Genomic DNA, 15,897 nt, shown 5'->3' on the forward strand with positions numbered 1-15,897 from the left:
TAAACCAGACTGAAAAGCAGCGCACATTTCGGTGCTTTTTTTTTCCTGAGATGTCATACACTTTGGATTCTAGCCAATCATTTTACGTTTCCGAGGATAGTAGGCGGGCTCAGGTACGTACGTTCTTTTAGAGCAGAGCTACAGATTAAAAATGTCCAAGGCGAAGCGGTCAAAAGTCTGGCTGTACTTCACAGCCAAAGATGCAAACTCAGCAGCCTGCAACAAGTGCTTTAAGGTGATACTGTGATACTGTCAAAGGAGGTAACACCTCAAATCTGATGAAACACCTGGTGACGCATAGCGTTTTTTTTAAAAGCCGAGAAATGCGCCATATTTGATAGCTTGCTGCGAGACCTCACACCGAGCGCATTTACTGCGGGTGGGTTGCCTGTTATCGGACCCGGAGCAACATCCCCCAAAAACACGAAGAGGAGAGTCCTGGCCCGTAGCCCTGCCAGTGTAGCAGAAATGATGACGGATGATGATGGCAGCAGCAGCCGTTCTTCTCTGCGTGAGTAGCTTAATGTTGTTGGTGTGTAATTCACGTTGAGTAGGCTAACCACGTTATTACATTAATGCATGTAAGGTGAACTAGCAAACACCGTCTTAGTTACATGCATCTGTCCTCTTGTTTGATGGCAGATGCTCCCTTCATCCTGGCCAAAAAGGCTAAAATGACCAAAGAAAAAGTGGAAAACAGCTAAACATGAGAGGTTTTTGGACAAAGTTTGTGTTTTTCCCATTGTTTAAGCACTGCTTCCAGCCAAGAGTGATACCATATATGCCCCATAGCTGCAGAAAAGGCTAACATTGTTATCTTTTTACAAAAAACAGCTGAACATGAGAGGTTTTTGGACAAAGTTTGTGTTCTCCATTCTTTAAGCACTGGTTCGAGCACCGTTTAAGCACCGGCACCGTTTCAAAAGTACCGGTTTGGCACCGGTATCGGATAAAACCTAAACGATACCCATCCCTAACACTGAGAAGCTGTTTTTACTCCATTCAGGAGTAAAAACCTCAGAGGCATTTCAAACATGCTTCAATTCATTACAACCAATTCTGTGGTGATGTTTTTTGCTGCCATGTTTTCTATACATCAAAAAACTAACAATGGCAGCAAAAAGAAGCACAGCAGAAAGAGACAGACCAACTTTCAGAACAGATACATCCTCCTTCCCTCCATCCTCCTTCTCTCCATCCTCCTTCCCTCCATCCTCTGTGTCTCCTCCTGTCTGACCTGCAGGTGAGAAACAGGTGTGAGGTGTCAGCTGTCAGGTAGGTGATGAGTGAAGAACAGAACAGAATCCATTTCCTCTTCAAACTGCTGTCAGACATTATCTACTGCACTCTGATCACATCACTCAGACCAGCTGCTTTCTACAAAGTCTCATCAACAACATCTTTAGAAACAAACATCAACAACCAGGAAGCAGCTTCACCTCTGATCACACACACACTCAACTCTACTCACTCACCTGGAGGATCAACAACACTCAGTGTGATGGTGCTGATGGGGTCAGTCTTCAGATGAGCTCGCTTCCTGCGGTTTGTTCTTCTCTGGACAACACGACACTCGTATGTTCCAGCGTCTACAGCTGTGACATTTGTCACAATCAAAGACACGTCTCCATCCTTCATCCATCTGTCCTGCAGATCCACCCGGTTCTTAAAAGATGGATGCTGCTCATCAGGATCAAACTGCCCATCCCGGTAAGTAAGGACATATTCATCTTCCAGGTCAGCTCTGCTCCACTCTACAACTAGGATGGGGATGTCCTTGTCTGGAGCTTGACATGGCAGAGTGACATTGTGTCCCGAGTCAGCTGAGATGACTTTCTGGTCTGAAAGAGGAAACACCACACAGCAGAGAGGTTAAATGGGTCAAAGTTCAAGTGTTCACTTTTACAGCAGATAATCAGAGTATCAGAGAGAGACCACTGGTGTCTGGTTTATAGTCGTTAAATCCTTTAAAACTGACCATCAGACCTGCTGCTGAGCACAATCTCTTATACTAAGTGCAGAAAATACAGATGAATGACACTGAGCTCCAAAATAGATCCCTAAACTCTGCAGTAAAACTAAAGTGAAAAATACATATTTCAGGACAAAAGAAGTGTGTGTGTGTGTGTGTGTGTGTGTGTGTGTGTGTGTGTGTGTGTGTGTGTGTGTGTGTGTGTGTGTGTGTGTTTTAGTATGCACTCTGGGTATGAGAATGTTTGAAAACAACACAGAGAGGAAAGTGTTATACAGTTTCCTGTCTGTAAAGACTTTCGTGAAAGTGTGTCTTAGAAATATGAAAAACAACCAATTACCTTTGTTTTCCGCTGTTGCGTGTGAGAAGAGATAAGCGCACAGCAGGAAAATCCACACTGGAACCATTGTTTTAGTCATTGTGTGAATGGATTAAAATCCTCCCGAGGAGTCTTTGTAATGCTGATGCAACGCGGTAGGCGTGAGAGAGCGACTCTGTGCTCTGGTGTTATTAAAGTTCATACACAAAACTGATCGTCAGATGACGTATGTTGATCTGATTGGTTAAGACCCGTCAGTGAGGTGTAGTGTGTTTGTGTCTGATGACCCTGGGTTGTAGGCGATTTAATTCAGTTCACGTAATTTTCGGCTGGACGTCGAGAAGCATCGGTAAACACCGGCAGTGCACGCGCGGAAACAGCGGAAGTGGGGGGGAACCGATGAGTTGTTGGCTAGGCTAAAGAAAACAACCACTCCACACACACACACACACACCATATTCCTGACCAACATTAGATCGCAAGTAAACTCAAAGGACTGGAGCTGCTGATCGCTGATTTGACAACTTTATCCAGCTGCAGGGTGAGGTTTATTAGAAACCTGCTAATGCTAGAAACCACCCTGCAGCTAGCAGACAAAGCTAGCTACCGAAAGTGGTTGGACTGGTGGACGACTTCAGTGAGGAGTAGATGACATTTGGCTCTGGTAGAAACTCTGCACACACAAACACACAGGAGGAGAATATAAGCACCAATTATTATTTTTGGCTCTAATTAGTAAACACAGAGTGAGTCTATAACACTAGCAATGTGTTAAAATTGTATGAACACAATGATGAGCCAGATTCTGCTGTCGTGATGCAAACTGTGTACCATTATGGAGACAGACTGGTCAAACTGTAGCAGAACTGTGATGGTTGCTGCTTGAAAAGAGCAGTGAGGGAACTGTGGCTCAGGTTTGAGGTTCATCCATCATCAACCAGAGGACAGTGCTCTCTGATGTCAATGGGATGAATAACTCAATTAAGAGATGTAAAGTGATGCTTAAAATGAGAAAGGTAGCAAAGGGTAGCAAAATTATAAAAAACTCAGTTAATTTTGAATGTTCTAAAGAAATTCAGGACATTATTGTAAGAGGTAAACTAGAAAGGGAGGTGGTGACGCTAATCAATCTCTATATTCCCCTGAGAGCAATCAACAAAATGTGAAGACTACTTACAACAGTCATGTCAGAATCTGAAGGGACAGTGTTGTGTGCAGGAGACTTTATTGTAGTATACGACCATAGGATTGATACAAGTACGAATAGAAGCAAAAACAGCCTGGTGAGAATGGTTAATACCTTTATGAAAGAGCAGGGAATGGTAGATGTATGGATGGAACATCACTCACTGAATAAGGAGGATACACACTACTCAAAGACTCCCAACACTTACTCAAGAATAGACAATGTCTTAATGAACAGATGGGGTCTATATAGAGTAACTGAATGCACAATTGGAGTGACAGATATTTCTGATCATTGTGCCATGTGGAGATCATGATTATCTCAGTAATCCTTAAAGAGGGAAAAGTCACTGAATATTGTATCAATTACAGACTCATATCGGTACTCACTGTGGATTACTAAATATACACATCTGTAATTGCTAAACAATATGGGGCAATTGTGACAGATCTAATTAATGATTAATTAATTGGATACAAACAAAAAAGGACAGTGCAGCCCTAATAAGCCTGGATGCAGAGAAGGCTTTCCACAGTGCAGATTGGAGCTTCCTGTACGCCGTGCTTGAAAGGTTCGGCTTTAATGACGGTGCTGTGATGTGTATCAAATCTATTTACTAATCTGCGACAGCTGGATTGAGTACTCATATTAAACATGATCTAAACCGATGGTCAACTCTTCCACTAGACTTTTTTAGTGCAAGAATCACAACAATAAAAATGAGTATCCTCCCACAGCTATTGTACCTTTTCCAATCCCTGCCAGTGAAGATCCCAGTGGAAAAATTCAACAACTGTCACAGGCTCATCTCTAGATTTGTTTGGAACGGTAAAAGGCCTAGAATAAAATATTCAACATTAATACTGTCTAGGAAGCAAGGTGGTGTGGGACTCCCTAATCTAAACAACTCAGACTCTGGACTTCCTACTTACTTCCTACTTTACTGTGTAAAGTTTCCACACAGCAGCTGCTGCATTAGACTAAGTGAAAAGTTTGCCTTGTTTTCTCTTCATAAACAGGGTTTCTTGGTAAAGAGGAATTTCTCTGCTGTCTTTGCACACATCAGAATAGCTTCAAATTACAGATACTCCTGTATTAAACTTTAACTTGTGGCCTTTGTTGTAATAGAGGTACAAACAATCATCACGTCTCAAACTGCTGAAACTTGCACAACTGTCACTGAAGACTAAACACAGATTCACAACACAGAGAGGAACAACCAGCAGCAGGCATGTTGTAATATTCATGGATACAGAGTTGACGTAATGTGCATTTGGTGCCAAGAAATATGATCCCTGCTCAGATTAGCACCAGTGTCACGTGGTGTTTTACTACTCTGATCCCACAGGAGTAAATGTGACACTCAGGAATTTGCTTGAGTGAGTCAGCAACAGAGAGTCAACAGTTCCTGTTGAACTCTGCATGAATTTCTCCATTTTGTTTTCTGTGCTGTTTAAACAGGACAGCCCGAATATTTGATTTCTAATTCTTAATCACACAGTTAAATACATTTGGTTTTATTCTTTAATCTGTGAGTCAGCAGATTCAAATCAACACATTTTTATTGTATTTATCCCAGAAACAAGCAAAGCAAAGCTCCACTTTCTGCTTCCTTACACACAGGAAGTCTTTGAAAAACTGTGAACCAAATTTAAACAGACTCACTGAGTCACTGCTTAACAGTCAAACAGTCTCTGGTAATGAGTCACACAGAGGCCACAAAATATCACATTCAGCTTCCACTCCTTCATGCAGCTTATGTCTCTCTAAGAAATTGTCTTTTTAACTTCAGTTCAGATGCTTCATCTTCTGTGAATTCAGTTTGGAATAAAATAAAAAACAAATCAGGTTTAAACTAACATCAAAAAATAAACATTCATCTGATCATTGTTAACATACACAGTGAGCAGGTTAGTCAGGACTGTGTTCACTGATACGACTCCTGATTGACATTTCTGTCACATCTTAGACTGATATGTGTATTTATCCTCTAAAAAGGACATCTGAAGATTTGCATGAAGAAAAACTAAATATCCATCCATTCAATTCCGCTTATCAGGGTCGCGGGGGCGCTGGAGTCTATCCCAGCTGTCATAGGGCGAGAGGCAGGGTACACCCTGGACAGGTCGCAGGGCCAACACACAGGGACAGACAACCATTCACGCCAGAAGCCGGAGTACCCGGAGGGAACCCACACAAACACGGGAGAGAACATGCAAACGCAGAAAGACCCTGACCTGATGGTGGAATTGAACTCAGGACCTTCTTGCTGTGCGGCAACAGTGCTTTTTTTTTTTCTCTTTTTTAAAAAAAAGCCAAAGTCATTGTAAACCCTCATTATGAACACAGCCACCCACTGATCCAGTGTGGAAATCTCATTCTTTGTGAGCCACGTGCTTGACTCATGTTGGGTGGATTATGTTTCCTTATTGTCTCAGTCTTATGAATTAAGTTTGTAATAAAAAACGAAATGTCATAAAAGTGGGAAAGAACAATCATCTCATTCTCATGTTCTTCATTATTGTTGGTGCTGCAGCATGGTACTTTTATAAACATGGATGTTTTCAAAGGTATTTCATATATTAACTTGCATGTATCTAATATCTAGAATAATATGTAGTACTTCTCATTTTAAAGCTTATGTACCTCTAGAGACCTCTACAGGCTGCCATTAGGAATCAGGATGAAATCCTTGAACACATTGTCAGGCCCTACGCTGGTTCCGTTGATCCTGGTTTCCTCCTCTTGTACAATAATGCCTGACCTTAGTAGGCGAGAATATGCAGGCAGATGAAAGAATTGGTACTAATCACCCAAACCCCTTTGATTTTCAGGGTAGCGTTGAATTCAGCCCTCTGTAGGTAGATCATTTTCATTTCTATTAAACAATGTGGCATCCATTTGTTCCTTACACATTACCCATATCAGTATAGATATGCAGATGATTTTTTTCCAGTATTATAAGGGGCCAAGTCACATTTTTGTTACATTCTGTAAAAAGGAAAGTGCACTAGTTACTTTGGTGCAATAGAAATACAAAACGTTCTCTCCACCTGTCCAGCACATTCTCCTCATTGTCTAGGTTACCAGACTGTAGGTAGCTCAGAGGCTGTAGTTGCTATTCTTAGTAGGGGAGACTGTCGTGTGTGGTACCCTCAGTGGTCTTGAAGAAGCGGTCTTTGGTCCAACAAGAGGGCAATTGTGTTAGTCTACCCCGATTGAACCAAGGGGAGAAAGAAAGAGGGAAAGAGAAACAGCTGAGAAGAGGGACGGGGGAGAAGGGCAAAAAACCAAAAACCAACAGGATGGGCAGAAAAAAAAAAAGCATATATCGATCACCTGGTGGCACATGTGGTTAGCACATTTTTAAACAAAATCTTTAAAAATGTAGTATAGTAGTTTAGTTTTTCATTTTTAGTTCTGTGAAAAAGTAAATAAAAATATTAAAACATTTTAAATAAAGAAAAACTTGCCTTTTTAATCATTTTATTGCGTGATTATTTATTTTGTCCTATTTTTAGCAATTAAATATGTTGTTTGTGTTTTTGTTTCTGCTACTTTGATGTTTTATGTTTTAGTTTCTGCTGTATTTTTACAAGCTAAAGAAAATCAAAGAGACCCTTTTACAAACAGTTGATACTGACGGCTCAAAAGCTGCAGAACTACATTCCAGATACAGACAAGCAGATTTACACTACAGTCAAAGGTTTGGACCCTTTTCATTTAATGGTTTTTCTTTATTTTCATGACTATTTACATTGTAGATTCTCACTGAAGGAATTATGTAGTAAACAAAAGTTTGTGAAATACCTCAAAATGTGTTTTATCCTTCATATTCTTAAATATTTTCTTGACTGACTGACCTTCAGTTCTTAAAGTAATGATCTGCTGTCGATTCTCTTAACTTAGCTGATTGGTTCTTGCAATAATGTGAATTTAACAATTGTCAAATAGGACTGTGTACTAACCTGGCTTCTGCACATCACAACTGATGGTCCCATTAAGAAGGCAAGAAATTCCACAAGTGAACCCCGACAAGGCACAGCTGTGAGAGGAAACCATTTCAGGTGATTACATCATGAAGCTGACTGAGAGAAGGCCAAGGGTTTGCAGCACTGGCAACAGCCCTGCAGCACAGGATTATTTCTTCAAGTAAAGGCTGATAATAATCCTTAATACTGGCCTTCTTTGATATATAATAAATAAAATAAAATTAAAATGTAACCTCCACAGCTCCTAATGAGCCTGTGACTGTAAGCAGAGAAGAAAATGGAGGTTGTGGTTTGCCATTCAGCTTCACCTCCCCCTCCTCTGCTGTCTCACAACAGGACACTCAGAAAGATGAAACTGAAATTTTGCTGTGGAATTTCTGTAGTTAATACAGAGAAATAAAAGAGTCATCAACATGACTTTAGATTGCATGTCAGTAATTTGATATGCAATCTGAACAGAAAATATAGAACGGAAAATATTTCTTAAATATGGAAGTAAAACCCTTTGTGACTAAAAGTTAAAACTGTGTTTCACTCAAACTTGTGTTCAGGGCTGGTTTCAACACCTCCCCCACACCACAGAAACAGCAGGACGCTGCCTTGTACACAGAACAAAGAGTAATTTTTCTTTAACTCACACATAAAACAGTTGAAGTAACACAGTTTTACTATTATTTAGTGTTAGTCTCAACATATGCAGACTCAATCTATCTGTATGATTCATCTACGTGGTACTAAAACCACATTGTCACACATGACAGCTACAACAGCAGCATAGTGCATGTTTGCATTTGATTTGTTTGCTGTCAGCTTCCCTCTAAAACTGCCTCCATGTTGCACAAAAACTGAATTATGGGGGTGGAGTGTGAGTACTTTCCTGTGGGGCTCAGCTGAACTCAGTTCTGGGACTTGAAATCAATAGCAAAGGTTTATTTTAAGACAAACACCCCCTTTTACTTCCATGAAGAAAATATGCTATTTATTTCACTAATGCCAAACTAAAGAAGCCTTAAAGAATGTCTTTAATGCCTGTCATGTGACTCACATGCAAACTCCAGTGTCACATTTCACTGTAGGGGGAACTCGCTCTGAGAAAGCACACACAGCCATGATGACTGTCTGTGTGTGCTTGTTTTATGTGTCATCGTCCCCTATAACTGACCACAGCTCATGATAAAAGTCTGGATGTTGTATAACTGTGTTTGTATACATAAGCAGAATATAGAACTACACTATTGCCTGTTAAACATTATTTTAATCATCTCTGAAGATGAGAAATCAGTAAGGAGACACCATGAATTAGTGAAGTGCACAATTTGAGTAAGAAGCTGTCTGACTTGTTGCAGAAGAAGAAGCAATTTTGACAATGGACTAAATAAAGTGGAGGGTGTAGTTTGGTAACAGTCTGTCAGGTTGGGTGTTGTTATATTTAAGACTATTTTTTGCTCATTTGATGTCAGAGATACTGAAAAATTTTAAACAGGAAGTGAAACTGATTGTTACATTTACAGAAGTCTAATGTGTAATTTGAACAAAATAATTGTAAAACTCTGGTGAACGTAGTTAAATCGTGTATGATCTGGATGAAATTCAACAACTTAACAGTTGTGAAAATGATTATTGTTGAGGTGACGTGATACAATATAGTAAGAGTGGTTAGTTGCTTCACATATCACAAGATCACATGAAATTTGAAACCACAGGTAAATCATTTCAGTTACAAGAGGCAAATTTAGCTGCTGTTGCCGTTAAAAGTACTTCAGTGAAATAAATATTATGACAACGACTTTTTTGAGAGGAAAAATTGAGAATAGAGGAGGTGAAGGATAAGTCAGGCAAATCAGTACCACATATCTTAGTAAAACTTGAATGATTTAAATTTCAAATTTGATGCAACGTTTGTGCTGATATCATATTTACTGTCTCTTCTTTGTGTTGTCTGTTGCTTCAGTGCCAAGATAATCTCAGAGCAAATAAATAAAAGTAAATTCTACTGAAGCTTTTTGCAGTTCATGGGATTTCATAGTTTATTATATTAATTAATATTAATTCATTATGAATCTGAAATTTAAAAACACTCACAGAGCAATAGAAAGTGGTCAGGTTAACTCAGTGGCTTTGCTGAGCTGATTCAACATTTCTGAGTAAAACCCTAGTTTGATTCTTTAGAGTCACTTTGCACAGTTTAGTGGAACCACTTAAAATAACTTGATATAAGTAGTTTCAAAAATGTTTTTTTTACTTTACATGACTGTAAAACATTAAACTTTGTATTATTTTAACCCTGTTTTTATGTGATATGAGTTAAAGAAAAACTAACATCACATATAAACTATTTAAGAACAATTCAGCCTACGGTGGTTTTAAAATGTTGGAGCTGAATAGTGAGTGTGTGTGAATTACAAAAGTTCAGCTCTTTTCTAAACATAAGCGCAGTCACTTCAAATCTATAAAACACAAAAAATAAGACATGTGTAGACATGCTTTTTTTGGAGGTAAATATCTGGATTATTATCAGTACACTGCATGCTGAATCAGTTTGAATCCCCACAAAAAGGCTCATAGAAATATCTGAATTCCCACCTCTGACACACAATCCTATCATCGTGCTCATAAACAGAGCAATAAAGTGGTTGTTTCTGAGGCCATCAATGCAGACTCAGATGTGGGACACATTTCAACAGTAGGTCAAACTAAGAAAGAGCAAACTGTGAGACTCTCAGAGACTTTGAACCAAGGAAACACAGAAGAATATTTAAATGTGACTGACTTTGATCCACAGCTCAGTTTGATCAAGTTACAGAGCCAAACTATGTCTATGAGTCCTACAGACATCACATGACATCACACCAACAGACCGGGTTTCATGACAGCAGGACTAGGTGTCAAATTCAAGGTTAAACAATTCAAAAGTACTGTTAGACCTTATAAAGGAGAGACACAAATGTGCAATAACAGAGTGCACCACAGTGTCAGAGAGAGTTGCACTGCCTTTGACTCATAAGCACTGAGTCATAGCACAACAGACTGAAACAGCTGGAGCTGTTGTTTTTTTCTTTTGAGTCACAGAAGAAGAACACTGTAAAATGAATGAATAAATAAAAAGAAAAATAAACAGTGGGAGAGGTGAAGCTGAACTTTAAACCAAAACCTTTCTGCATTTAGTTTGATTACAAGATTGAGAGAAAGAATTTATCATTTTACAAACAAAGTAAATTATCTGCATAGAGTCTGACCCAAGAGTCATTTAGTTGTCAGCGCTGCATTAATCTGACAGGTCAGGTTACAGGATACCTTCAGATTCACATAGAATTCAATTCTATGTGAATAGAAAACACTTCCATCAGCTTATAAAACCCATGCATTAGTCAATTACAGCACTGGTCACTTCTTGGCACTTCAAATAGGATCAAACATTCTTGAAGAGAGAAACTTTGTGATTTCACCTTTGAGATTATCTGTGTGCAGTAAATACTTGATGCAGAAGCAGTGCTGCGCTTGGAAAGAGTGGAAAATTCCATCCTCGGCTTTTCTTTGACTCACAAAGATTCATGTTCAGTAGTTAGAGTTATGCCACACCCACTGATTGCAACATTCAGTCATACAGTATAATGTAATGTAGTAATGTAATGTACAGTAATGTAGACAAGCTACAGTCATGCTTCCTGCCTGTAGCTTGCCGACATTACACCACAACTCCACTTTGTCAGTCTTAATGACCCCAAAGCTTTGATTTATCTATTTATACACCAGTTCTGTCAAGTGAGTCAAGACTCCAGCAAACTATTATAGATGGAAGCTTGTGGAAGGATACCATAAATGTCTGGCCCAAGTGAAACAATTTCGGGGCAATGCTCATGTTGTTTATCACTTTAGTTTTATAAAACATGAAAATATCTCAAAGGTTCCTGGCGACATGTCAAATAACATTAACATAAGCATCTTTTAGAATATCGATTTCTGATTTTATGGTTGCAGACTCAAAGACACCATTCCACGTTAGGAATTTGAAACCACAAGCGAGACGTCAGCGATCACAACAAGACAAGAAATGTAGTGATCTGACACAGAACGTCTGTATCGAGGAAAGGTATCATGTGCAAACAGCTTGAATATTTTTTATGACTCAAACAAAGCTTTTATAGGTGACGTTCCGGTTAAACGAGCACACGCGTGACAGCAGGGAATATCGCCTCAGATTCCAGTATTTTGGTCTGACATGCTGTGACATTTCTAAAGTAACCAAAGATATAGAAAATATTAAATAACTTAATATTTTTAGATGGTTTTACAGGTGTAGAGTGGCTCGAATCAATAAAGACATTTAGTATGAGTGAATCTCAAACCTGTGAAACACGTGATGTCCCACCAAGCTATTCCCACAAAGTTGGGAGCATGAAATGTCCAGAATGTCTCAGTATGCTGAAGCATTAAGAGTTCCTTTCACTTGCACAGTTCACTCTTGAAAAAACAACCTCACACACAAAGCAGTCAGACAAAACGCTGCCTGCTAAAGGGCTGGAGCTTTTAACTTTCCCGGGAGCTGAATATCTTTTTGTGTCTGCTTTGCGTGTTGCAAATGACCACATGAGCAAATTAAACAACAACAAACACAAAAAAACAAACAACAACAAAAAAACAAAACGACAGTATCCCTTTAAAACGGTGTGTGGTAGTTATTGTGTTTATAAATTGGATGACTGTAATCAAATTGTATTACGTGCAAAAAGTAAAGAAAAAGTGGAAGAACTTCTGTTTAAACTGCTTCCCAGCTGACACTGAAACAAAGAAGGATCTTCAGGTGAATGATTCATGACTGTGAAAAACGATCATATCTTATCTAAAACAGACTGAACTGCATTCGAGTTATGTAAAGTTGTAGCTAATGTGTGTGTTTCTCTTAATTCTCCACCACATTCAGACACATGTCCTGGCTGTTAACACTCTGGTTTTATTAAACATTTAAGGAGCAGAATAAATGTCATAAATATTAGAAATCCATAAATAAATGTTTGTCCAGTTGATAAGAGCAGTCGTATAGTCTTTGAATCTGACCTTTTGACCTCCAGCGGGGACTTCTGCTGTTTCACTTGTGTTGATCGTCTTAAAACAGCGCTGTAGTGGTTAATGTATTTGCCTCACATGTGACAGGTTACTGATTAAACAATCGTTTAAAACAACCAGTGAAATCTGGATTAATCTCCTGAATCCCAAACAGACCTGAAGCAATCAGGAAATGCAGAGTAAACACACAGACGACACTGGATAAACACACACACTGTGTTTCATGAACATTTCTGAGGCTTCAGTGAACAGCAGATGATCAGCTGAAGGTCCACATGTATCTTTCAGGTCCTGGGTCAGGACTTTGCTGATTTTTTCCCCTATTTCTTAAGGACATGACTTTCACATGTTCATCTGCTGCTGATTTGTTAGGCCTGACACTTGGCCTGTGGGAAGCTGTGGCTCAGGAGATATTGATGGTAGTGATTGGATTTCTGGCTTCTGTAATCAGCCAGTGTCAGATACTGAAGCCCACGTTCACCCTCATGTGTCCATCTGAGTGTGAGGGTGTGACTCTCGGGTTAAAAACCACTGAGGGTTAAAAAGTAACATGTGAGAATAAGGATTGATGAGGCTTAAAGTGTTTTGAGGGTTAAAATGGAGTAGAAAAGAGCTACCTAAGTAAGACTTTAGGTTCTGTGAGGCTGCTGATTTCATCATCCTGACACTCTGCAGTTTCAGCAGCTGTCAGCTGGCTCATCAGAAGAATTCTTCTTTGGCAGTTTTTGTGTGATCGCAAGAACAACAACGAACACAAAAACAAGTAACAAAACAAAAACTACCAGCCCATAATGTCCTCTGCCAACTCAAATGTAAATGTAAATCCTCCATGAAGTCAAAACTCATAATAAACAGTCTAATGTTCATATTTGGAGGTGTCCACGAACAGTGGATCAGTCTATGAAGGACATTTTTATTCATTTATTATCAAACCTGACCACTGTTCCCCATTTTAAATATTATGACACATGGTGCCAAGTGTGAAGTTACTTGAAAGAAGAAGTTCGTTTAGCTGATTTAGGAAAAGTAAGTAGCACCAGGTTAATCAGACTGTTACTCCTAAGGTTCAATCATGGCCTGTGCTGCCATCTACTGACAGCGAAGCTCCAACTCTGAGTGAGCACCAGGGAGAGTTTGTAAGACTCGGTGACGATGCAGCAGCTGTTTTGTATCCAGTATGGAGGAAACGTCAAACGGACAGAAATAAACTTCACAAAATATCTTCTGTAAATACTTTTCACATGTTGTGCACTCCTGGTGTTCCCCACAGTCTCCCACTCAACTTCCAACCTGGTCAAACCTGTTTTGCTTCCAACATTAGTCAGGACCAGGCAGGGTTTATGACTGCTGTGTAATAAAGTGAAAACTTTTCAGCTCTGATTTCAAAACCCAAAGGATTTCAATTATGCTTTCTAGATATGAACTTTCTAAAGCTGACTAACAGTTGATGTTCCTCTTTTTTAAACAGAGGGTAAAAAAATATACCACTTACAGTTTCCACTTTAACAAACACAGGAGTGTGAAAAATGTCAAGTTCCTCCTTCAGTGTAAATATTTGATGAACTGAGGAGAAATTTATCCTGACATTTAAAAGAACAAAGTCAGCAAATCAGCAAACGCATCAAACTACAGTTAACATGCAGTCACATCTGTAAACATCAAACACACATGCAAATGTTTAATTTTACAGCACCCAAAGATTTTAATCACAAAACATCTGAAATGTTACATCAAAACATCTGGAAGACAATCATTTTAATCCCAACAGAAAATAAATATTTACCCTTTATTAACAACAGTTATTAAAAAGCTATATCCTGAAAAAGGCTACAATCGTAGAAATGTTCACACTCTTTCCCAAAGTCTCAGTAACTAAAACATGATGATTTGTGTTGATACTAGTGTAGAGGAACAGAGAGTGCAGGTGAACAGTGAGTCCTAATGTAGATGAACTCTGAAACACCTCAGTGGTCCTAAGTTGTCAGTGACGTTCAGCTGAAATACCTCCAAACAACCAAATATCCTCGATACGATCAGATGACTGTCTGTGAAGCAAAGACCTGATCTGGATCTAATGCTGTGGTCATGTTGACTTACAATGAAAATGTCTGTGAAGCTTCTCAGTCATCCAGGTCATCGTAGTCAAGGAGCTTGCAAAGATCTGGGACTCTCCACCATTTGACCTTAGAACTGAAGAAGCTTCTCGGATGAGAGGTGAACGTCTTCAAGCAACTTAAAGAAGTCCAGACGCTTTCTTTTGCAAGCTCCTTTGACTACCATGAAAATCTAACAGTGCCTCTGTAGAGTTTCACAATGAGGCGAGAACACTGTGCTTTAGGTTTTATGTTCAGGATGAACTAAGGTGCTGCACCAAGAACCAAGATGAAGGATAAGATCAGCTGAAGGTCCAGATACATCTCCCAGGTCCTGTTTCAGGGAGTTTGCTGAGTACAATGAGATACAGAGCATCTCCGACCCAGTGCAAACATATATATGTGTGTGTGTGTGTGTGGGGGGGGGGGGGGGGGGGTTCTTTTAAGATATAAACAGTATTAACAGGAACAAATATATAAAATGTACAAATATACAATCTGGTGTAACAACAGTAGATAAATAGTGTTTTGTATATACAGTTCGGGTTATTGCACATAGAATTTGGGATTGCACAGTGGTGTAACTGTTATTGGTGCATGTGTGAGTTCAGGGTGGTTATGGCTTTAGGGAAGAAACTGTTTGAGTCTGTGGGTTTTTGTACTGATGCACCTGTAGCATCCCTGAGGAAGCAGGCTGAACATGTTGGGAAAACCCGAATGCTTTTGTCCACAGTCACATTTGCAAAGAACTTGATATAGTCCAGTGCTGTGAAAGGTTTTAGCTCCTGGTGTTCAAATATGTCCCAGTCTGTCTGTGTGAAGCAGTCCTGTAGCTTTCAGGCCAGGCTGTAACAGTCTTTGTGGTGGGCCTGGCACTGCGTCTGAGGGGGGAGTAGGCTGGGGAGAGCAGGAGGGAGAGGTGGTCCGACTGGTCGTAGTGGGAGAGGGGTATGGCTCCATGCTGGAGTAAACATGATGTAGAGTGATCTCTCCCCTGGTGGGACATTTCACATGCTGATGGATCTTTGGGAGTAGTCTTCATGCTGGCCTTATTAAAATCACCTGCAGTTACGTGAACACCGTCCCGCTGCTGTTGATGGTGTTCAGTAGCATAGAGAGCTCCGTGTTTACCGATAGAAACTGATAGTGCAAAAAGAAATGAGAAGGATGTACAAACTAAGCAACTAAAGAAAAGAGTACTGAGACAGAGAGCTGTAAGCTGCTGCAACAGTGTGCGCCGCCATCTTGAGTGGTGTAGCAACAAAGTGCTT

General features: G+C 39.7%; 1 protein-coding gene across 1 annotated transcript; it reads right to left on the reverse strand.

Moving 5' to 3' along the window:
- Positions 1-877: 877 nt before the first annotated feature.
- Positions 878-2,465, reverse strand: LOC120746639 (programmed cell death 1 ligand 1-like). The gene is made up of 3 exons (XM_040052071.1): positions 2,313-2,465; positions 1,476-1,841; positions 878-1,237 (listed from the first exon to the last, which is right to left on the reverse strand). The coding sequence occupies exons 1-3, from the start codon at positions 2,389-2,391 to the stop codon at positions 1,029-1,031; spliced, it is 654 nt and encodes a 217-aa protein (XP_039908005.1). The 5' UTR covers positions 2,392-2,465; the 3' UTR covers positions 878-1,028.
- Positions 2,466-15,897: the final 13,432 nt, after the last annotated feature.

This window comes from Simochromis diagramma, unplaced genomic scaffold, assembly GCF_900408965.1.
Source record: "Simochromis diagramma unplaced genomic scaffold, fSimDia1.1 OVJJ01000201.1, whole genome shotgun sequence".
Taxonomy (NCBI): Eukaryota; Metazoa; Chordata; class Actinopteri; order Cichliformes; family Cichlidae; genus Simochromis; species Simochromis diagramma.

Coding starts and splice junctions, on each gene's coding strand:
- LOC120746639 (XM_040052071.1), bottom strand. CDS start 2,391: ATGACTAAAACAATGGTTCCAGTGTGGATTTTCCTGCTGTGCGCTTAT. Junction 1,842..2,312: donor CGCAACAGCGGAAAACAAAG/GTAATTGGTTGT, acceptor TTCCTCTTTCAG/ACCAGAAAGTCATCTCAGCT. Junction 1,238..1,475: donor GAGTGTTGTTGATCCTCCAG/GTGAGTGAGTAG, acceptor TCTCACCTGCAG/GTCAGACAGGAGGAGACACA.